Below are 22,937 nucleotides of genomic sequence, written 5' to 3'. Positions count from 1 at the left end.
GGAATGATAGGTTTTTTCTGCCCTTAGTCAAAGTTAAGGGCCCTCAGAAACTGAGGACCAAGGAGAGGAGCAGTGGATTGTTTGGCAGGGATACTGACTATGTATGGTAGTGCATCCAAGCAGTAGGGGCATTGTAATGCTTGTCTTCAAGGTCATCTAGCTTGAACTTTGGGTTCTCGTAGAGTGACCTTTTACCGACAATATCCTAGCCAGGAAGGCAGAGTTAGAAGAGCCAGTTCTGCAGAGTAGGCTCTGGCAAAAGAAACTGGGCACCTTGTCTTTGGTAGCCACAGCACTGGAAGGAGTAATGGACTAAGATCTGGCCTAGCCATGGTGGCCGTAGAGTTGCCTTTACCTAGGTAGAAGGAGGATTCAAGAATGACCAGTTGAGAGTCCTTGAGGGGAGAAAGGTCAGGGGCTGGACAGTATTCCAGGCTACAGTCAGAGTTGAACTGAATGAAGAGTCCTGTGGTACAGTGCATATTCAAGCAACATGTGACTAAACGGCCTCTCCTGAACAGGAAACTCTTTATACAAAACTCAACTTCTTTTATCGTGGTAACGGTCACTTTAGCACCAACTTAGCGAACCTCAGAATTAACCTGCAGTTCACCGCATTCTGACACATGTGACAATGGTAAAATTGTAAGAAACCGAAGTACCAGTTTGGTATAATATAGGACTATGTAGTGGTAGAGATGAGGCCACTGTCAGCCTCGGTAACAGGTGCGAGAATCAAGGCTACATGTGTGATCTCAAGTGAGGAGAGCAGGTTGGACTCCAACACAATATGGGATGACATCTTAGAAGGAGTCAGAGAATCTGTAGAAATAGGGGCTGTCAAAGACGCCATCCTGACCCAAGACTACACTCAGTAATTACTAGGACCAGGTCATGAATATCACACATTGAAGTGCTTTCGTAGCAAGAACAACTACTTCTAACAGACTACCTGAAATGTCAGGAATACCAGGATCTGATACCTAGAAACTATCCTAAGTAGGGTAACCTTACTCGGAATCGGAATATCTGGTCTCCAATACCCCCAGCTGGCCCCCTGATAGGGCCAGGAGATTATCATACATATTAACCTCAGTTGCATCCAGTGAGTGATAATGACTATAATGCCACAGAATAGAAGGTGTAAGAACACCATATACTTCACTGCTGTCTGTTCGACTAGATCCTATTTGCAGGGTTAATGAAAGGGGCCCTTCGGTCAAGTCAGGAAAGTAGAGAGGAGTAAATCCGTCAACTACCTATGTGGTTACTAGGCTTCAATGATGTCACATCTTTGGCATAGGCCATGTGCAATGGGACGTTTTCGCACAAAGAGATGGTATCGGATGATACAATATCTGAACGAGAAACTATTACATTGGCACCTACCTTAGGATAACCAGATGAGTGTAGAACTCAGAAGGACACTACTATAGAAGCCAATGGACTTCACGGAATGTTACAACTATGTTTCAGAGCAAGCCATAGTTGCGGGAACAATTCCCAATACTGGAATAGTGATTGAAACCAGGTTACCTAGAGCAATCAATGGTTGCCGACCAAGGGATTATTTATCATTTCAGTGGAATAGCTTCCTGCAAATTAGTAGGAAGTTCTCTGGAATATATCTAACAGTTGGGTATGGAGTTATAAAGATTTGAAGTCAGGTGAACTAGAAAGGTTGCAAATATGACTATCTTTACAGATACAATACCTAGATGAAACTAATCATTTTATCAATAATCGAGACAATTGGTGCCAACTCTGTTCGAGTTGAGAACTAGGCCATAAGTCTAAATACTCTGTTCATTGAATAATTACTATTCGGAATAGCAATAGTTTCTAGTTAGTTATATTATAATTTCTGAAGAAAGACTAGTGATTTTCAGGGTTTCAATGTATTCACACCTTAGAAGAATACCTGACATTGCGAGTTATAATCAAAGAGGTAGATAGTTGTATAATAGATAGATGTAGTGCGTGAACACTCAAATACTGAATATAAATATTGAAGTGCTTCCCCATCTTTTAGACATTTTCAAGTAATGGAGAAGAGGCCCTAACACTCTGATGTTGTCTTCATGATTCTATTCTACTTTACCTACTTTATTTCGCTCTTACTAGTCATAAACGACACCAGTAAAAATGGAGCCTTCCTAGACAATATCTGTCTACAAAAATGAATCTTGGTAGCCTAGACAGCTCTGAAGTCTATCATGTTATCTCCGCCTAGTGGTATATTTTTAGATCTCCTTGTTTCTAAGACTCGCTACCTATTTACCTGCCTTTTCCCACCGCATATCCTACTCCAATGGAAACTTCTGAAAATGCCAGCTTCCTAGCCCGCCTATGAGAAAAAGAATCTCAAAAGTAGCTGATAAAGATGGTACCACCTCCTAAGCAGAGTACCTCGGGGGAACCAATAAATACCTCGGGAAATGGTTACCTTACAAGCTTTAGTCGTTAGTCCTCTCTCCCTTCAACTCTCCACAAACCTTGTGGAGGACCTACAGGAAAATTCTCCTGTCTTCCTGCATACTTAGAAGCTGCATCAGCATGTTCAAGATCCATTACACTATATCCAAATACCCATGCAGCGGATCTTGAAAGACATGCTGCTCGGGTAGGAATAGTTATAGGTCAAATACAGCAGGATATTTCAGCTAGTATTAATACAGCCAATATTACCTGTGAGACTCCATCAGCTGACTCACAGTCTAATACATGATGACTAATAGAAGTCCAGCAACTATTGCTGGAAGGACAAGATATAGACAACAGTGATCTTAGTATCAAGTTACATCAGTATGCTGTAGTGGAAGCAAACATCTAAGAGATTCAAGAAAAGATCAACAAGGAAATCGCTACCAAATTGGCAGCACAAGATGCATGACGAGACCATCTTAAGGGGGTAGCTACAGAACTGCAGTGAGAAGCTCTCAAAAGATACCTCACTCTGGGATGAGCTTTCTAGTTGTTCAGAGCACAACCGACCCCACAGAAACAAGCATTGCGAACTTTAATATCCAATCTGGTCGCCCAACAAGAAGGAGAGGAAGAAAACTATAGTCAATTTACCCAGACTATTCTAGGAGATCAAATCCACATATTCTATGCCTTAACCTTAGTACTTGACAGAATCCAAGCACTAGGTGGCGGACAGTCAAGTGGTGGGCATGCTAAGTTTGAGTCAGTTCCAGAAGAATGGGAAGACACTAGAGAAAAAGAGAAATCTGAAGAAGCCCCTGCTTGGGATAAAGGGAGACAAAGAGAAGAGGAACCATGAATTTCAATAATATCGGATGGCGAAATGGATGATAGGAGTTATGATGAGAATGACAATGGAAATAGAGGAAACTGTGGAGCAGAACTATCCTGATTTAAATGCAGGCTAACCTCCAAACATGTAGAACAGCTAATGGACTGGTGGAGGTATTAGCCTAAACTGTTAAGCAACCAACAGACCCACTCCCATTTTTTCAATCAGAGACCAATCAATGTATCTACTATTAGTTAACCCAATGTGTAGATTACTTTAAATACAATCACAGGATTTAGGATGATAATCAGAAATATATCATCAATGCCTATGTAAAGAACAAAAGCGGATCAGGTCAGCCCAATAGCAGTTTGGTATCAACCTGCAATGGATGGCCTCCAAGGAGAAGAACACAACCCAGAACTGTGCTCATGAACTGGTTTGGAATACAAATTCAGCAGTTACTACCTCCCTCTCAAAGATAGACTTAAAGCGATATGAGACATAGAATTGATTGAGTATAAAAACTATATTCAGATCTTTACAGCGAAGATATATAATCTAAACCTTCATGCTCAACTAATAGAACAAGTGTATAGTATAGTGTATAACAGAAAATTGCCTCCAAGATTAGATGGTGACTTTTTTAAACAAATATAATACCTGCGCAGAATGGAAAAAGGATGTCAGGGAAGCATGAAGGGATGAGGAGGAACAGCAGGAATGGGACCACCTAGACTGAGATAAACCAAAAGCTGCGAAAGCATTTTCAGACAAATAACCTATAGACAAAAATTAATGAAACGTAAAAAGGAGAAGCACTTTATAATGGGAGGTGGTCCCTCCAAAAAACCAAAGTGGCAACTGGAGCCCAAGTAATCAACAAAGAGATCTACTGAGACTACAAAGTTAACACATAGAAACTCCAAAAAGGCCGATAAAGAAATTCCCTAATCAACAATTGATGAAAGAAAGTAGGAAGGTAATTACACTCATTGCAGAAAGAAAAACTACAATTACAAAACCTGCTAGTGACAAATTTTGGTACCTAGGACAAAGTCAGATGATCCCCCATTCAAGACACCAAGGCCCAGAATGGTGGCAGTCATTGACCATGCCTGAAGGATATCTACCGCTCAAATTCGAAGAGGCAACAAACTGTGGGAATCAGGCGAAGATGAAGAAATGACTTAGGTCATTTTGTTAGTACTGACAATGATGGTATTTGGGGAATCTAGAAGAGACATACCTTCTGAAAAAAATTGAAATTAACAGCATAAGAAGACATCGAAGTGAAAGAATCAACCTTGCAATTATGACCTGAGTATCAGTACATGCGTTCTTCTTGATGCAAAGTCAAGGAGATCGATAAAGAGGAATGTATGCATTGGCGGCACCTTCATGCTTCACAAGAGAGTATTGCAAGTTTGTTCCTAATAACCTGGCTCACGTCTACGAGGGTAGTCAGGCACATGACCTGGAAGCTGTAAGACCTCTGACAAAGACCGAAGTCTAGACAGGAAATACACAGCACCAAGGGTACAGAACAGGGAGTGACAGTAGAGCTCAGATGAAGGATCTAGAGAAAAAGCAAAGCACATCTTTGATCTATATGGTGAATAGATACAAGAGCTCAAGATCTTACCTTAAGTTACTACTTCTTAGATCTCACTTTGGGATGGAACGAAACTTGATAAAGTGAGAATACTGTCAACTGTTCAGCAAGGGTAGAGAATAAGCCCAAGAAGGTTATCAAAGAGACAGCTGACAAGTACTACGCATCTGACATTCAATGATATCTGGACGATGGTAGAGACCCCTAGATGTATTCCACAGGTAGGAAAGGTCAAAGGTGTGGGAACTCCATAGTAGGAGGTCAAAACAGCTAGTAGTAGGCAGCCCGATATACCAAGAAGAAACATGATTGTCTAAGGAGATCTAAGTGGTTGAAACAGTGTAAGTGCGGTAACAACATTCCAGTTATTATCAAACCTCACACATATTGAAATGACCAAACTATGATTTGACACCCTACTGCAAGAAATGCACTGTAAGTGTACTAAAACCTTCAAGATATGACTGTCTTGAGAGACATGCTTATATTCACATTATAAGATCAACTCTGCAGCGCAACAAAATACAAGTACTATTAGATTCACGATCTAACATGTTCCTAATCAATGAAGAACTCGTAAAAGAACTAAAAGTTTGATTCACAGAGAGACCTAATCTAGTCAATATTCAAGGCTTTGATAAAGGATCAGCTCCATCAGGAGGAAAGTTTTACATGCATTCTATTTGATTTGAAATAGGGTGAAACAAATACATGTCCAAAGTTGTTTGCGAAATCGCCACAGCAGGCAACTACTAGATGATAATCCCATTTAGATAGTGACATTTAAAATACTACTAATCTAACATTGGAGAAAACGCAAAGTGGGATTTCAAAAGCCATAAATGAAAGACTGGAGTAGCAGAAGAAAATAAGAGAATTACGGATATATTTAAATATGACGAAATAGTTACTTGGGATAAAAATTGTAACCGGTATGGGTACTCAATTATTGGTTTTGTTTTATGTTTTGTTTTAAGTTCGACTTTGATACTTGGTTTGTTTTAAGTATCGTTTGATACTTGGTTTTGTTTCATGTTTTGTTTTAAATATCGCTTTAATACTTGGTTTGTTTTAAGTATCGCTTTGATACTTGGTTTGTTTTAAGTATCGTTTGATACTTGGTTTTGTTTTATATTTTGTTTTAAGTATCGCTTTGATACCTAATTAGTTTCACCAAAGTGTATCAATTGATACCTTTAATTAGTTTTGTTCATGCTAGACATGAACAGATTTGTGTATTTAAAACACCGCCTATTTCTACGATAGAAAAGGCCGACTTCGACAGACAGTATTTCAATATACTTGGTTGAACGGTTACTTCTTTGTTCCCCAGTACACCCTCGAAGCCTCCTTTAGTTTTCAGCTCTCACCTCCTCTCTGGAAGAGCAGGCCACCTGCCAACTATTGTAACGTGTTCGCAAGGTGCTAATCACGTTATCGGTAATAGATACGATAGTTGGCAGGTGGCCTGTTCTTCCCGAGAGGAGGCGAGAGCTGAGAACTAAGGGAGGCTTCAAGGGTGTACTGGGGAACAATGGAGTAACCGTTCAACCAAGTATATTGAAATACTATCTGTCGAAGTCTGCCTTTTCTATTGAAGAAACAGGTGGTCTTTAAATACACAAATCTGTTCATGTTTTAACATGAACGAAAATAATCAAAGGTATCAATTGATACACTTTGGTAAAACTCCTTAAGTATCAAAGCGATACTTAAAACAAAACATAAAACAAAACCAAGTATCAAAGTGATACTTAAATCAAAACATAAAACAAAACCAAGTATCAAACGATACTTAAAACAAACCAAGTATCAAGGCGATACTTAAAACAAAACATAAAACAAAACCAATAGCCGAGTACCCGTACCGGTTACATTCCCCAAAACAAAACAACGGTTTAAACAAACAAAACTAAAAATCATCAAAAGCGGATTCCGAGAAACTCATGGCTTCACTTTCCGCTAAAAATTCTTCATCGTAAGTGTCACACCAGGGATAAGAGGAAACTCTAAGGAAACACTTAGACTCGAAGAAATCTAAATCACAGTAGTCACAAATACCAGATTCGTGCTGTACATCAACCCAAGCATCATCGCAATCAGGACAGTAGTCAATCCAGAGGATTTCGTAATAGTCTTCAGGTTGAATAGCATCGCGGTTCAACTACAGTCCAACAACCTGTTGTCGCTGCCTCACATTAAGCTCCACATAGTTTGACATCGTTATGGTATTCAGATGGTGATTGGTGACTAGATCAAGCTGTCGAGGGCCTGCTCCATAGCTTGATTCTCCTCATCGCTACTCTCGAATTCCGATTCAAAATATGGTGCCCAAAATCCATCTCTAGTTTCGAGTTCTGCATGCCATCGCTCAGTTTCTGGCATCGTGGATGTCCAGCACATAGTGATGTAGTTGATTGTTGGGGGAAGGGATCTATTCGGCATATTGTGTTTCCACCATTCATTCACCATATCCATAGCGTGCTCTAGTCCTTCCAGTGGTTCCCAACTGTTTTCGCTCCTTGGATATCCTTTTCATTGGACTAAGAATTGATCATTTCCATGCCAAAGGTGGTGGTCTCGGATTTCTTCAACTTCCCATTCATCTTTCTTCTCAATGATGATAGGTTCGGGTCGAGAGTGGGTTCTTCCAGGCAACTTAGAATCGTCATTTATGTGGAATCGTTTGACAGCAGAGGCGTGGAATACTGCAGAATTGCGGCGGTACATGCGTCCATCCATCTGGACCGTGTAGTTCTCTGTATGTTCGTCAAAGGCTAAGACCTTGAAAGGTCCTCGCCATCAGGGTTGCAGTTTCTGGCTGCATCCAACATTGGTGATGAACATGTTTCAATGTACTATGAGCATATCACCTGGAGGAATAGGGACATGTTTGCGTCGTCGCTTCTGAGCCGTGGTGGTACTTCGGAATCTGGCAGCTTTAACAGCTTGGAAGGCATCATTCCGGATTGCTTGATGGCGGTTAAGGTGTTCATCGAAGGCGGGGACTGCGGAGTTCTTGAATAGTGTTGTAGGTAGGAGGGGGTATTGGTGGCCAAAGACTGCCTTATATGGTGACATTCCCAGGGTATCTGAAAATCCGGCATTGATATATGCGGCCAGTTCAACTAGGGCTGGTTCCCAGTTGGTTTGTCTTTCATTGATCATGTTCCTAATTCCGGTCTTAACATCGTGGATTTTTCGTTCTGCTTGGCCATTAGTCTCATGGTGTCCAGGGGCAGCCATAATGTGATTTATTCCGAGGGAGGTCAAGGTTTGCTTCCAGAATCTAGCCGTAAAGCGGGGATCATCACCACTGACAATAGATACGGGGTACCCATGGGGGGTAAACAGGTATCGTTGGAGGTTATTCCAGGTGTCTTTGGAGGAATCGGTAACTTTTATTGGAATGAGCCAGGTATATCCAGAAAATCGGTCAACAGCTACCCAGATGGTGTCAAATCCACCGGATTTGTTGAATGGTCCTGCGAAATCGATGGCATATGATTCGAATATTTCACCTGGTAGTTGCAGGGTCTGCGCTCTTCCTTCAGGTAGTTGTGTTCGCTCCTTGTTTGCCTGGCAGAGTTCACATTGTTTGACGAAATCGCAGAAATCCTTGCGTATCTCAGGCCAGTAAACATATTCTGAAGCATATTGAAGGTTGCGGTCCGCACTGTGGTGTCCTTTGTTGTGAATCTCGGATATGACATATTCTCTAATAGTCATTCCATTGACCATATGACCCTTTGGTACGTATAGGCAATGTTCACTGTAACGGGTGCTGGTAAAGACCATTCTGTTGGATATGTTGTAGGGGGCGAGGTCTCCATGCCTGGAGCTATCAATGGCTTTGAAGTAAATTAGGTCATGGCGATATCCGGCTATCATTTGGCTTCGGATTGAGGAGGTTAATTCTTCTGTGGTTGATCTAACATCTCGTTCCTCCTCGATTAGGGATCCTCTTGTTGGTTCAACAGGGGCTTCCTCTTCCTCAAAGGTTTCACAGAGTTGACACCGATGCTCGGGAATTGCAGGGGGTATGACTGAGACAATGGTTTCATTGTTATATACTCGTAAGGGTCCACCATATAGTGGTCGTGAATCGATTATGGGAGGGGAGGATGGAGGGGCTGACTGTGGTAGGTGTAAATACGACATTACATCCACATAGGCTACTGCTTGTTCGAGTTCTTCAAGACCTTGGTATTGTGTTGGAACAGGATTAAGGGCATGAGGAGGTTGGGTCGATTCATCTTCATTGATCATCTATTCTACTCCTTCTATGGTGTCGAAGCTGGTGTCTTTGGAATCGTCAGCAGGCATATAGTATGGTCGCTGGTATCTGTTGCTGAACTTGATCTCAGTCTGGTGAAAAGGGCAGGTGTCGCGATAACAGTGGGACCAGTGGAGTCTGCTTTGTTCAAGTTCATGGGGAGGTGTACTGCGGAGCGTGCAATTGTCTTTCCATTCTTCATCAATGTACTTTCCTCGTTCTGTTCCAGCAGCACTGTACATAGTGTAAGAGCAAGGATTGGAGGGAGCGGCAGAGCTGGCGGTAGCCATCGATGGTTCTGGTTCACAGGAGATGTCGTCAGGGCTGTCCTCGCTTTGTCTTGTGTGGTCATGAACGAGAGGGGGGTCTGCGATGTCTTGATTCTCATATAGGCGGGAGAGAGCATCAGCTAAATAGTTCGTTCTTCCAGGGGAATAGATGATCTTTGCATCATATTTGCTGATTTCACCTATCCATCTTGTTCTTCTCCTTCCGGGTATCTTTTCTGTTTTAAAATTGGTGAGGGGTTGGTGGTCAGTAACAATAGTGAAGGTATTGCCCATCAGGATGTGATTGAAAGCGGCGAGAGCATCAATCACAGCAAGGGCTTTCTTGTCTGTTGTTCCATAGTTCATCTGTGAGTTAGTGAACTTCCTGCTGTGTAATGCCGCCGGCCTTGCCGTTTCATGGGAGGCCCCTTGCCCAACCCATGCTCCAACTCCATCATCCGATGCATCAGTGATCAGCCATATTGGTTCTGGTTTGCTGTAGTCAATAGGTTGTATAACATTGGCGCTTTTTATCAATTCCTTGATGTTTGTAAAGGCTTGGTCATGAGTGTGGGTCCAGACAAATTCTGCATTGCCGGTAAGGTCCGTGAGTGGCGCTGTCACAGTGGCATGGTGTGGTAGGAACTGGGCAATATAGTTGACTAGTCCTAGGAATCGCATGAGTTCCTTTTGATTTCGGGGTGTCGACCATTCCGTTAAACAAGCTATTTTTCCTGGGGCTGCATGTATTCCTTTATCATCTATAACATGTCCTAGGATATCGAGTTTATCGGCAAACAGGATTGATTTGTTTCTGCTAGCGTAGAATTTAGCTTCACTAATTTTGGTACAAACCAACCCTATATGGTAGGCGTGTTCGTTTCGGTGTTCTTGAAGATGAGAATATCATCAATGTAGACCCAAACAAAATGGTGGAGGTATTGGCTCAGGAGGTTTTCCATAATTCGCATAAAGGTGGCGGGCGCATTCATATCACCTTGTAACATAACTCGGCTAATGAAACTTCCGAATGGTGTTTTGAAACTGTTGTAGCGTTCGCTTTCTGGGTCTAACCTTGTTTGGAAGTAGGCATCGCTTAGGTCAATCTTACTTCGGAATCTAGCACGTACAACTGCATTTAGGATCTGGGTTTGGTTTGGGATAGCGGAGCTGTCCATAACCGTGTTTTCATTCCGTAGTTTGAAATCAACCAAGGGGCGGATTCTCTTGCCATCTGCTTTGGGTTGAACAAACATAGGAGCGGCACCTGGGGCTTCTGCCCGGTAGATGACTCCTCTTCTTTGTTGTTGGTTGATCCAATCGCAAAGTGGGCTTTTGTATACGTCAGGAATAGAGTAGGTGGGTTGGTTCTTGAGATTGGAAGGGTCTCGGAGGCGGATGTGGTGGTTCACCTCTCTCATAGGTGGTAGTTCTTCGGGTATTTCATCAGTAAAGACATCAGAGTATCCATCAAATAGTTTTTGGGTAGTTGCTTCCCAGACTGCGGCTCGGTACTCTCCGCTTGTTGGCTTGCATGAAACTCTGACCTTCTCATCTGGGATATCGATGGTTGATTCCCCACACCTGATTGTAGCTTTGTGGCGGTTCAGGAATAGCATGCCTATTAGGGCATCGTATTTGGCTAAGTTTCCAATCATCATTTCCTGGGGGGGTAGGACTGCAGAACCAAGTCGAATGGTCGTACTACAGGTTTTATGGCCTGTCGATCGTGATCCTTTTACTGCCATATTGACTGGTATGGGTTGGTTAAGTTCTCGAGTGGGGAGTCCATGGACAGAGACAAAGGCATTACTAATCATATCTCTTCCGATTGCGTCAGTGTCGAATAGGACTCGGGCCCTTTTGCCATTAATCAGGATAGTAGCTTCCAGGGTGGTGTGTGCTTTGAATGTAGCTGGAGGTCGAACACTGTTGCATTCCATATCGATGTATCTGATATGGATCTCTTCATATTCACTGGATTGGGCGTTATCGCTTTCAACATTGTTGGCCGACGCCTCTTACTTAATTGCCTTTGCTTTTCCTTTCTTTGTAGGACAGTTCTTTGCCATGTGCCCTGTTTTTCCACATTCAAAACATTCTCCCTTTTGCCGTCTCAATTCTTTGGAGGATTTTGTTTTCTTCTTGAAAACACGTGGGGTATCGTCTTTAGAGTTGCTGGAGGCTTTGTATCGTGGCTGGCTGTTCGTACTAGAGGATGTCTGTATTTTGTAGGCCTTGGTTTCATGGAGAATGGCGTCCTTTCGTTCTGCTCTTGCAATTATTACTGCAATATCATCGCCATCTTCCACGAGTGGTTCTACTTCTCGCCGGAAGGTAGGGTGCATGGTGTCGTAGAATCGTCGCTTCAGGATGTATTTGGAGATGCTTCCTCTCTCCATTTGGTCATTATACATTATCAGGTCCGTAGCCACATCGGTGATTCGCTTGACATGCATTCCGTTCACTTGCTGGAGCTGGTTGAATTTGTTGTATAGGAGGTCGTTGGTTATAGAGGATTGGAATCGTCCTTTCAGATAATCAAGAACTGTAGATCCTCTTAATCTTACATTCCCGCCCAAATCCTTATAGCATTGGTGGTATGCGTCGGTTGCCTTTCCTTCACAAAATGATCCAATGATAAGTCCAGTTGTAGGGTCTTCCACATCTTTTCCTTGTAAGAGTAGGAAGTGTGAGAGTTCTGTTGCCCATCGTTCAAAGGCTTCAGGTTTGAGGTCTTTCCCTTCGCCTGCGAACTTCGCTGGGAGGTGGAGTTTAAACTTAGGGGGTTCAAATACTGCAGGTACCTCCTCTTCTTCAGGCCTTGCTCCAGATTTCCCTCCTCCAGAAGGCCCTCCTCCTGTGCTAGCCATATCCGATTCGCTACTAGATTCTGGGTCGTTTGGAGTTTCAAAGGAAGGCTTCTTTGCTGAAGTAGAAGGGAATTCTCCTGGATGTTGTCTATCTTCCGTGTTTGCAGGATCGCCCGGCTCTTTAGCAGAGCGCCAGAGTTGTTTCTTTCTTGTAAGGTCTTGCCGTGGGATTTGCTTCCCATTCCTGGTCGTCCAAGACTCTATCTGGGGTTTGAGATGAAGCCAAATGTGCTGTGATTCTGCCGCTTCTCTCCGCTAGCGTTGTGAGGTGGATATTGATAGGTTGATCAGGCCTAAATCCCGGGAGAGGTTCTTAACCACTTGCTGAGGTTAAAAAAATGTAACGTGTTCGCAAGGTGCTAATCACGTTATCGGTCATAGATACGATAGTTGGCAGGTGGCCTGCTCTTCCAGAGAGGAGGCGAGAGCTGAGAACTAAAGGAGGCTTCGTGGATGTACTGGGGAACAAGGGAGTAACCGTTCAACCAAGTATATTGAAATACTATCTGTCGAAGTCTGCCTTTTCTATTGTAGAAACAGGCGGTCTTTAAATACACAAATCTGTTCATGTTTTAACATGAAAGAAAATAATCAAAGGTATCAATTGATACACTTTGGTAAAACTCCTTAAGTATCAAAGCGATACTTAAAACAAAACATAAAACAAAACCAAGTATCAAACGATACTTAAAACAAACCAAGTATCAAAGTGATACTTAAATCAAAACATAAAACAAAACTAAGTATCAAACGATACTTAAAACAAACCAAGTATCAAAGCGATACGTAAAACAAAACATAAAACAAAACCAAGTATCAAACGATACTTAAAACAAACCAAGTATCAAAGCGATACTTAAAACAAAACATAAAACAAAACCAATAACCGAGTACCTGTACCGGTTACAACTATCGTACCTATTACTGTTAACGTGATTAGCACCTTGCGAACACGTTACAAAAATGGGATCCAAATAGGAAGAATCCGAATCACAAAGAATCATAATCTGATCGACTTCAATTCTCTCGTAAAGCACTACTAGAAATTCAAAACGCTATTTCTCTCACGAACAGGGGCGAAATTAGCATCTCGAAGAAATGAAATTAAATTAGCTAAAGGAGAGAAAACCGCTTTGGGAACCATTTATCCTTCATCCAATGAACTACTCAAGTTGCTACAAAAATATCTTGATAATATATTACAGCAAGGAAAAATCACATGGAGTCAGTTACTTTTTAGTACTATAATTCTCTTTTCACGAAAAGCTGATGGAAGTCTATGACAGGTAGTGGACTACCGAAACCTAAATGAAATAACTATTTTAAACAGGTATCAACTATGACTAATGTTGGAGTTACTTGATCGCATAGTAGGAGCTAGCATCTTTTCCAAAATCAATCTAAAAGTTAGTTACAACCTCATCCGAATCAAGGAAGGGGATGAATGGAAAATGGCTTCCAGATCCTGTTATGGACATTACAAATATAAAGTCCTACTATTCTAGTTAGCCAACACTCCAGCTACATTTCAAGACATGATGAATGAGGTCCTTCGAGAATTTCTAAACCAAGGAGTTGTATGTTATTTCGACAACATTCTCATCTATGTAAAAAATTCAAGGAATACAGTGTACTAGTAGCCAAGATATTTTAAAGATTAGCAGACTTTGAGCTCGCCATTTCAATAAAGAAATCTTTCTTCTACATTAAAGAGGTAGAGTTCTTAGACTACATGATAGCTGTTGATAGGCTATCTATGAGTACCTAAAAGGTGGACTACATATTAAACAGGAAGTCACCTAATGCTGTCAAAGGTTCAAATATTCCAAGCATTCAAGAACTTCTACTAATATTTTATACAAAACTTCTCCAAGATTTGCACTCTAATTACAGAAAAGTTGAAGGATGATCCCAAGAAGTTCAATTGAGGCCCAGAACAGGAAAGCGCTTTTGATGAACTTAAGAGAAGGTTTACTTCGGCCCTGATTGTACACCAGTGTTTCCCAAAAAAAGACACCGTGGTGGAAATAAATGCTAGCGACATTGCATTGAGTTGTACCAATTTCCAATTTGTGGAGAAAAGACTACATCCTGTAGCTTTTCTCTCCTGGAAACTAAATTCCGCAGAGCGAAATTACAAAATCCACTATAAAAAACTATTAGAGATATTAGAAGTATTCAAGGAATGGTACCAATATCTGGTTGGAATGGAAAAACCAATAACTGTATATACCGATCACCAAAACCTCCAATATTTTCTTTCTTCAAAAGTCTGAAGTGGGCGCCAAATCCGGTAGATGCATAAGTTAGTAGATTACAAATTCAAAATTGTTTATCACCTAAGTACAATAGTAGGCAAATCGGATACACTCAGTCAACAGCCTGAGTACCATTCTGAGAAGAAAGCTAGACATTGCCAACAAGTGATCTTGAAACCCGAACATTTCCCTGTCAGTTCAGCAACAAGAATTGTGAAAGGAGAAATTCAAATAAGCTTAATAGTGGGCAGCACAGTGGATGATATAAGCACAGGTAATATACAGGAAATTGTAAATTGGAAAACTAGGACTTAGTACTTCAAGTAAACCGATTAGACACAAGTACAAGGTTACTAACTAATGGTTCCAGGATATCAGTAGGCCACATTCTCTACGCTATGCATGAATATAAAGTCCCAGCACAAGCGCAGTAAATTGTTGGGACTGGTATTACATTCAGGCTACCGGTTGGAACTTATGAAAGAATTGCCCATCGAAACGGGTGAGCAGTCAAAAACAGTATTTCTATTTGTGCTGGTTTAATTGACAATGATTATATCAGAGGACTTAAAGTATTGCTATTCAACCAACGAGACGTAGACTGTCACATCCAAGTTAGCGATCAGTTACCCAACTGGTGATAGAAAAAATTAACACTGTGGATATGATAGAGATAGACAAATTACTGGATACTGAAAGAGGCATATCGGGATTCAGCAGTACAGACATCCCAACTAGGGCTATTACTATCTTGGAATCGGAACTGGTATTCAGCCAGCTACATGCATTGATAGACCAGAATACATCGTAGTACGATACTACTGAAGTACCTGAGCGAACACTCATGAAAAGCGCTCTACTACTCTGCAAGGTATTGAAGAAATTCAATCCTGAATTCTTAGAGCAAATTCTGAAAGCCATTCCTGAGGATAGAGAATGTCTTAAAAGAAAGAATGAGTTGGAGAAATTATAAGATGAAGGTAAACCTTTCCTGAAAAACTAGATCCTATCAGACAAGTTGCTTTACTATAAGTAAAGACTATTTGTACTAAAAAACCAGGATCTTTATGCAACCATAGCTGAAAGATGTCACAACACTAAAATAGCAGGACACTTCAGACAAGAAAAAACCCTAGACTTAATTATGAGAGACTTCTATTGGAAAGTCTTGCCAGATTGGGTAAATGATTACATACAGTCATATGATGATTGTCAATACAACAAATCCCTATGAGATGCGAAATATGGTCTACTACAACTACTATCAATACCCTATGCAGCATGGACATCAATTTCAGTTGACTTTATTATGCAGCTACCATGAAGTAAAGGTTGTATCCAAATTATCGTATTCATTGACCAGTTTACAAAAATGGCCCACTTTATTGGATTAGAAGCCTGAGGGACAGCCACTGCAAAGAAAGTGGCTACAGCCTTTATAAAGGAAATATGGAAGCTACATGGCTTACCAACAGAAATTGTCTCAGATATGGATTCAAAGTTGGCTGGAGAATTTTCAGAATTCCCGAATAAAATATTAAACATGAAAAGGAGCATGTTTACAGCATACCACCACAGATAGATGGACAAACTAAGCAAACCAACCAAGTGCTGAAAGATTACTTGCTAAGTTTCATCAACTACAATCAGGATGACTGGTATGAATGCTACCCCTAACCGAACATGCTTACAATAACTCAGCAACCAATGCACATGGAATGACCCCTTTCTACACAAACTATGGATGAAAGAACACGAGGGAAAACATCCAAGAGCCACACTTTATGCAAACTGGATAAAAATGATCCATCAGCAGGCAAGGCAATCACTCCAATAAACATGAGAGGCTATAGCCAAATACTATGATTGGAAGGACCAGTAAAAAGCTGACTTCAAAATCAGCAATAAAGTAATGTTAAATGCAAAGAAGATTCACAGATATTTGAAGTCAAAGAAACTCAGTCCAAAATTATATAGAGCATTTGTGATGTTGGAGAAACGAGGAAATCGTGCCTGTAAACTCAATAATTCGGATAGATAGAACATATACCCAGTATTCCATCTACCCTAGTTAGAATCTTATAGGAAATCAGTACATACAGACTGACAACAACCTCTGAGGTAGTCTGAGGATATTGAGAATGACTTACAATGGGAAACAGAGAAAATCATAAGAAGCAAGATATGCTCTTACCACAAGAGAGTACAGGGTTGGTACTAGGGGGTACGCGAACTATAGTACTTTGTTAAATGGTAAGGTTGTTCCGAAGATGAGAACACCTGGGAACCTGCTACAGACATAGATTACACAAAGGAATTGGTGGAAGAATTTCACTGTGATAATCCAGAAATACCACAGTAGGCAGAGGAAGGACGATGAGCACAAGGTTTTCCTACTGTGGCCCAGCAAATGCGGAAGGTTTTTCACCCTGTTCTCATCCAGTCCTAAAAGTATTCATTTTTAATTTGTTTTATATGTATCCAAAAAAGGCATTTGAGGCGACGCCTTAAGAGGAGGGAGCTAATGTTAGGAGTACCAGGATCTGATACCTAGGAATGACCCTATGTAGGGTAATCCCACTCAGAATCGGAATCTCTGGTCTCTAACAACCCCCTCTGGCGCTCTTATGGGGCCCACATGTCATCATATATATCAACCTCAGTTGTGTCCTGTGACTCTAATGCCACAAAATTGAAGGTGTAAGAATAACATGGTATCTCCTATACTGCTTAAATATTCAAGCCCATTTAAAATATTGAACACTAGCCATATAGAGTACTAGATTGGCATCTTGGTCATTGTTAACCCATCAACTATGTAAGCAGTTTCCTAGTAACACAACTTACAAATTACCATGATTTGTCAAATTTAAAAGTCTGCATTTTATTTCGGAATTGTATATGCCTCTTAAACGAAAAGCACTTAGTAACCTTCCTTAATGAGAGTACGCACCAATCAAAACAACCTAAGGTCGCAAGAAAACCAAGACTCATGTGCACTTCACTTACGGAAACCTTTTGTTAAGAATGGAAAACCAGTACTCCCCTACCTAGCCTGTGAGCCCAAAGTGCGATACAACACATCCTGGCTGTGATTCCACCCTCAATCACCAGTCCACCTTCCCCGACCGTTCCTATCCAACCTATCATACCTGAAGCTCGGTAGAAAGCACAGCAAGGTAGGAAGAAGCAGTGAATTCCGACAGCGGATTTTCCCGGAATACTGGATTATCATGCAGTACATGTCCCATTTACCTCTCATAAGGCCAAAGTAAGTGAATACTTCTATGCTGCAAGAGATACGACTGTGAAAACAGTAAACACTAGCAGAATAAGAAATTAGTAGAAGTGATCGAGATTCAGAGAGACTAAGAATGAGACTAAATTAGGTACTACTTCCCGATAATACTCCAACAGAGCCGTTCAATTTGGTTTTGCCCTTCTGGAACATAGGGGTGTTCGAACTGTTAGCAACCAATACAAACTTGTATGCGAAAGGCATCAAGGAAAACAAGACTATCCCAGGTCAAGAAGCTCTACCAACAAGAGTGCTAGTGGGCCGTCCATGGAAAGAGACCACAGCAGTGGAACTGAAAATCTTTATAGTTAATCAATTAAGATGGAATTGCATAAGGAGGCAACAATTCCCTTGTATTGGTCTAAGAAATGACAAAATGGCTGGAGGAAGATATCGAAGTGACCACTAAAGCAGTATTAATCACTGTCAGCCAAAGAGCACTATCAAGTACCTCGAAATTGTATGTCACTAAACAGGTTTCAGCAGCTGAAGCGATAGCTGTATATCTCAGATCCCTGGATTGAGTTAGATGTGAAGCATTTGTATCAGAAGATAGAGCCATTGGGATCTCTTCTTCGGCAGCGATTTAGGCAATACTACTTACCAGGAACAAAAGTCGCGATTAACGAAATGGTGGTTAGATTTTGTGGTCGGAGTAGGTATACATTGAAGATTCAGAACAAGCCTATTAAGGAAGGCTACAAGATCTTTGCTCTATGTAACCATGGATACACATATGGCTTTCTTTGATGCTCTTCTACCCAGGGTATTGCTGAAATGCCGTCCTCTGTAATTTCCGCTTCTATGCTCCCTGTAACTAGTACTGGTACTCGGTTATTGGTTTTGTTTTATGTTTTGTTTTAAGTATCGCTTTGATACTTGGTCTGTTTTAAGTATCATTTGATACTTGGTTTTGTTTTATGTTTTGTTTTCAGTATTACTTTGATACTTAGTTTTGCTTTATGTTTTGTTTTAAGTATCGCTTTGATACTTGGTTTGTTTTAAGTATCGTTTGATACTTGGTTTTGTTTTATGTTTTGTTTTAAGTATCACTTTGATACTTCATTAGTTTTACCAAAGTGTATCAATTTATACCTTTGATTAGTTTCGTTCATGCTAGACATGAACAGATTTGTGTATTTAAAGACTGCCTGTTTCTATGATAGAGAAGGCAGACTTCGACAGACAGTATTTCAATATACTTGGTTGAACGGTTACTTCTTTGTTCCTCAGTACACCCTTAAAGCCTCCTTTAGTTCTCAGCTCTCGCCTCCTCTCCAGAAGAGCAGGCCACCTGCCAACTATCGTATCAATTACCAATAACGTGACTAGTACCTTGCGAACACGTTACACCCCCCCCTACCACTTCCAGTTTGACACCAATATCAAAAGGTGTTTTACTACTTGCCCAATTACTTCCTTCTCATTTCCGCTAGAATTTGATACTTGATAACTACTTTACCAAGGTTCCTCTTTTTGAACAATTGCTAGCTTTAGGAATTGGAGCAGCTGGGACTGCTCGGGTGGATTGCTAGGTTTCTTAAGTTTCTAAAAATTAAGAAACAAGAGGCAAGAAAGATACTTCCATGGGGTTATATAAGTGGTGAAGTGGTGAGAAATATCTGTTGCCTTGTTTCACAAGATAACAGCTCAGTCCCATTTATGACAAGCTTTCATAATATTAGGAAGGAGGTGGAAAGGCTTCGACGGAGGCCCAAGATAACAAGCACTAATGCCATCATGGTTCGCAGAGTTTTTAAGCAAGAATCGCACAAATTACTTCCTATTCCAGAATTTATTGACGACTACAATTACAATATGGGGGCAGTCAATATCGCAGACCAGTTATGGTCTTATTATACCACGCAGCAACCAAGTCGTCGAAATTGGTTTCCATTATTTTACTGGTTGCTGGATACCTCACTTGTTAATGCTTACAGGATTCAGCGTACCATGAATCCATGTCGGAATCTGCAAAGTGAACACTTTCACTTTCGCTCGGAGGTGGCTGATCAACTAATACTAGACGGCATCCATCTCAGTGAGCCAGCGACCTCATACCCTGCATCTTCCCCTTCTCCAAACTCCGCTACAACCTTTTCCTCTCCCCTGGAGCTCAAAGTTCCCTATATCTCCCGTCCACATCACAATACCGGCCATGCCCCACCAAAGAACTCTGATCCTACTCCGGTCAGCTTTCCTCCCCCGGTAACACACAGTTTGGAGCAACGCCCAACACGCACACTGTGTATTCTTTGTCATTGGTGGCAATTGCAGGTTCCATCAGAAGCTATTAATGTGAAATCTGTCAATTCAGGTTGTCATGAGTGTAATCTTACCTTATGCTGCGACGGTTTTTTTCTATTTCACAAAATTCATAGTATTCCGGACCCTCAGAACCTTTCTGACCACTCGGCCTATTCTTATTCCTGGGTTTTGAATACGGAAAAAGAATAGGATTGTGTTTAAGGCTAGCCGTTAGGTCGTTATAGATTTTAGCTTGAAATATGTTTTGGTTTGAACTCTTCCTGCAACACTGAAATTAATATCATGTGAGGTCGATCATTTTCTTACAGGGTTAGTGTTCAACATTTCAATTCGGCCTGAATGTTTCAGCAGTCTAGGGGATACCTACCCGACAAATGCTAAGCCAGGTTAGGCATAATCACGCATTTCCAATCACAATAGAAAAAACAAAAAGAAGAAACGGAGAAATTGATCGCCTAGATAAGGCAGGTGGCTGTTATCCTTATCGGCCCCGCCCATGCATCCCGCCTGTAGGGGTTAGGGTTATTGGAGAGCTGCAGCAGTTGCTACCTGGTAACTGTCCCGGAGTAAGATCTGTATAAACCACGCAAGCTGCTCTGGCAACCTTTTTTTCCATCACTTCAACCGCTGGAGGGACCCACCTCACCATGGCTGCACAAATCCACAAGGCGTTTGAAACTCGCACCTGCGAGTTTCTTACGTTCTCGGGGCTTGCTCCAACCGTGTCCGCCAAAATTCTCGAAAACCTTCTCTCTCTGAAAGATCCAATTGCCCTTGGCTTGAGGTGAGTACAAGTGCCAGAGATAAACTTTTCCTACAGAACAGGGCTGTTCGGATACTTTATCCCTACGCCTTGTATATGCCCAGTACGAGGAGGGGTATACTAACTATTAATAGAATTAACTTTATTGCCCCCGACGGGTACCTTCGTATTGTCATGGCGAGTCGCCTGCATGAAACTGCGGTCGCCTTGATGTGAATTGAGTTTGGCTTGTGGATCGGCTACGGCCTCCTTACGCCAAACACTCTCGTCTTGATATCCGATACCTTAAGTAGTATGTCACTTTGCTCTGCCGTATAGAACTCCCTAGTCTATACTAATGTTGAATAGCATATGATAACTTTGTTGGTACCTTTGCAAACTCAAAAAAGACACCGGACCTTTGCTACAGCCCCCGCGTTAATGGAGTTAAAACCAAGTTTCCAACTATCGTCCTGGAAGCGGGGTGGAGCGAGTCGCAGGCCCAGCTAGAACGTGACTGCCAATTGTGGTTCGAAGGGTCTGGTGGGGCAGTGAAAGTTGTTCTATGTTTAAATTATTCGAGCCGAATATATTCAGTGTTCCCAAGCGTCCAGTCCGTCCGTCCTTGGCTTCGGACGGGACGGACGCCAGTTCCCGGGACCCTGCCCTGGACGGACGCCCGTCCTGGGGTCCGTCCTAAGCTCTGCCCCGGACGCCCGGCCGGGCCCTGCAGGTATCTCTCTTATATGATTTATTCCGAATATGGTAAGTTTTCAACAATAAAATTTACGGATCCTGTTTGCTACCATGCAAGTAATGTGATAACCATTCGGACAAATTTGTCAAAAGAAAAGGGAGAGCTTGGAATAGGATGATTCTGGTACATCAGGTTACTTAGATTCTTTCGTAAAATCTACCATTATTTATTCATCGTTTCTGTGTTGAAACTAAAACATTCTGCTCATTCTTTTGTAAATACATCTCTAGTGTGAAACAACCGCTAATATTACGAGATAACCATCAATTAGGGAATAGTGTGCGAAATACCGAAGGGACTCCATGGAGGACCCACAACCCGGCAGTCGACCATGGGGCCCTGCGGGTGGCGACCGTGCCCTACAGATGACAGCCGGGCCCTGCAGATGATCGCCAGCCCCTACGGACGACAGCCGGGCCCTGCGGTTGAAGGTCAGGCCCCCTAGATGACGCCTTCAGATGACAGCCGGAAGATCCCATTTGGACTAAGACTGCCGGGCCCGGGCGTCACCGCCCAGGGCGGCGGTCTTCAGGAAGGAGGGACGCCGTGCCCTGCCGTCCTTACCCATCTTGCCCGGGACGGTTGGGAACACTGAATATATTCAATGAAATTAAGGCGACTTTAAACATCTGCCGGGTTGTGGAGGGCGCAATAGTTCCGGATACATTGGCATGCGCTTCCCTGCCCTACCATATCTTTATCTCTCTTACATCCTACTAATCAACCCCCTCATCCTGCAGGAAATCTTTCCCCCCCCTCTGAGCCTATTCACGATCCATGTATCACGGTGGAAGAGCTTTTTGGGGACCGATCTCCCGTTGGCCTGAATCCCCAGACTCTTTTTCCGTTGTCTTTGACACGACTTCGCTATTTATTTGGACAAGAGATCCGTAAACAGGGACATCTCCCTATGGCCAACTAAGTACACCTAAACTCATCTCATACCCTTTGGCCTTGTTTTTATCTGTTCGCTGCTTGTTGGTCTGATGGATAGCATGGGTTTCATCTCTTCTCTCGATCCCTTTGTATCCCAGTTGAATTCATAATCTTACCCCCATCGTAACTGGTCACACTTCTACAACGCCCGTGATGGGAGAATCTGCTGTCACCGTCGTCCTCATCCCGGTCTTTATTAATGAGGGCATATTCGTCGTTAGAGCTAAAGGCATCCTTGGTGGTTTCCTCCATGTCATGTCCTGCCAGGCTAAGTCTTCGGACGGGAACGCTGTAGCCCGCGATTGCAGTAGTTCCAGGCCAGAAAAGCCTGTATCAGGTTAATAAGGAAAAATGGAACTGGTGAATGAATGGCGTGTAGGGTGAGA

The 22,937-nt window shown here is 42.0% G+C and overlaps 1 protein-coding gene; it reads left to right on the top strand.

Moving 5' to 3' along the window:
• Nucleotides 1–20,763: 20,763 nt before the first annotated feature.
• On the top strand, nucleotides 20,764–22,673 carry GSTUM_00010064001 (uncharacterized protein; the record flags this gene model as incomplete). XM_002841043.2 has 3 exons in its annotated part: nucleotides 20,764–20,900; nucleotides 21,014–21,171; nucleotides 21,269–22,673. The coding sequence occupies 2 exons, from the start codon at nucleotides 20,764–20,766 to the stop codon at nucleotides 21,093–21,095; spliced, it is 219 nt and encodes a 72-aa protein (XP_002841089.1). The 3' UTR covers nucleotides 21,096–21,171; nucleotides 21,269–22,673.
• Nucleotides 22,674–22,937: the final 264 nt, after the last annotated feature.

This window comes from Tuber melanosporum, assembly GCF_000151645.1.
Source record: "Tuber melanosporum whole genome shotgun sequence assembly, scaffold_66, strain Mel28".
Classification (NCBI taxonomy): domain Eukaryota; kingdom Fungi; phylum Ascomycota; class Pezizomycetes; order Pezizales; family Tuberaceae; genus Tuber; species Tuber melanosporum.
The sequence above is the reverse complement of the archived record's forward strand: the minus strand, read 5'-3'. Positions and strand labels throughout refer to the sequence as shown.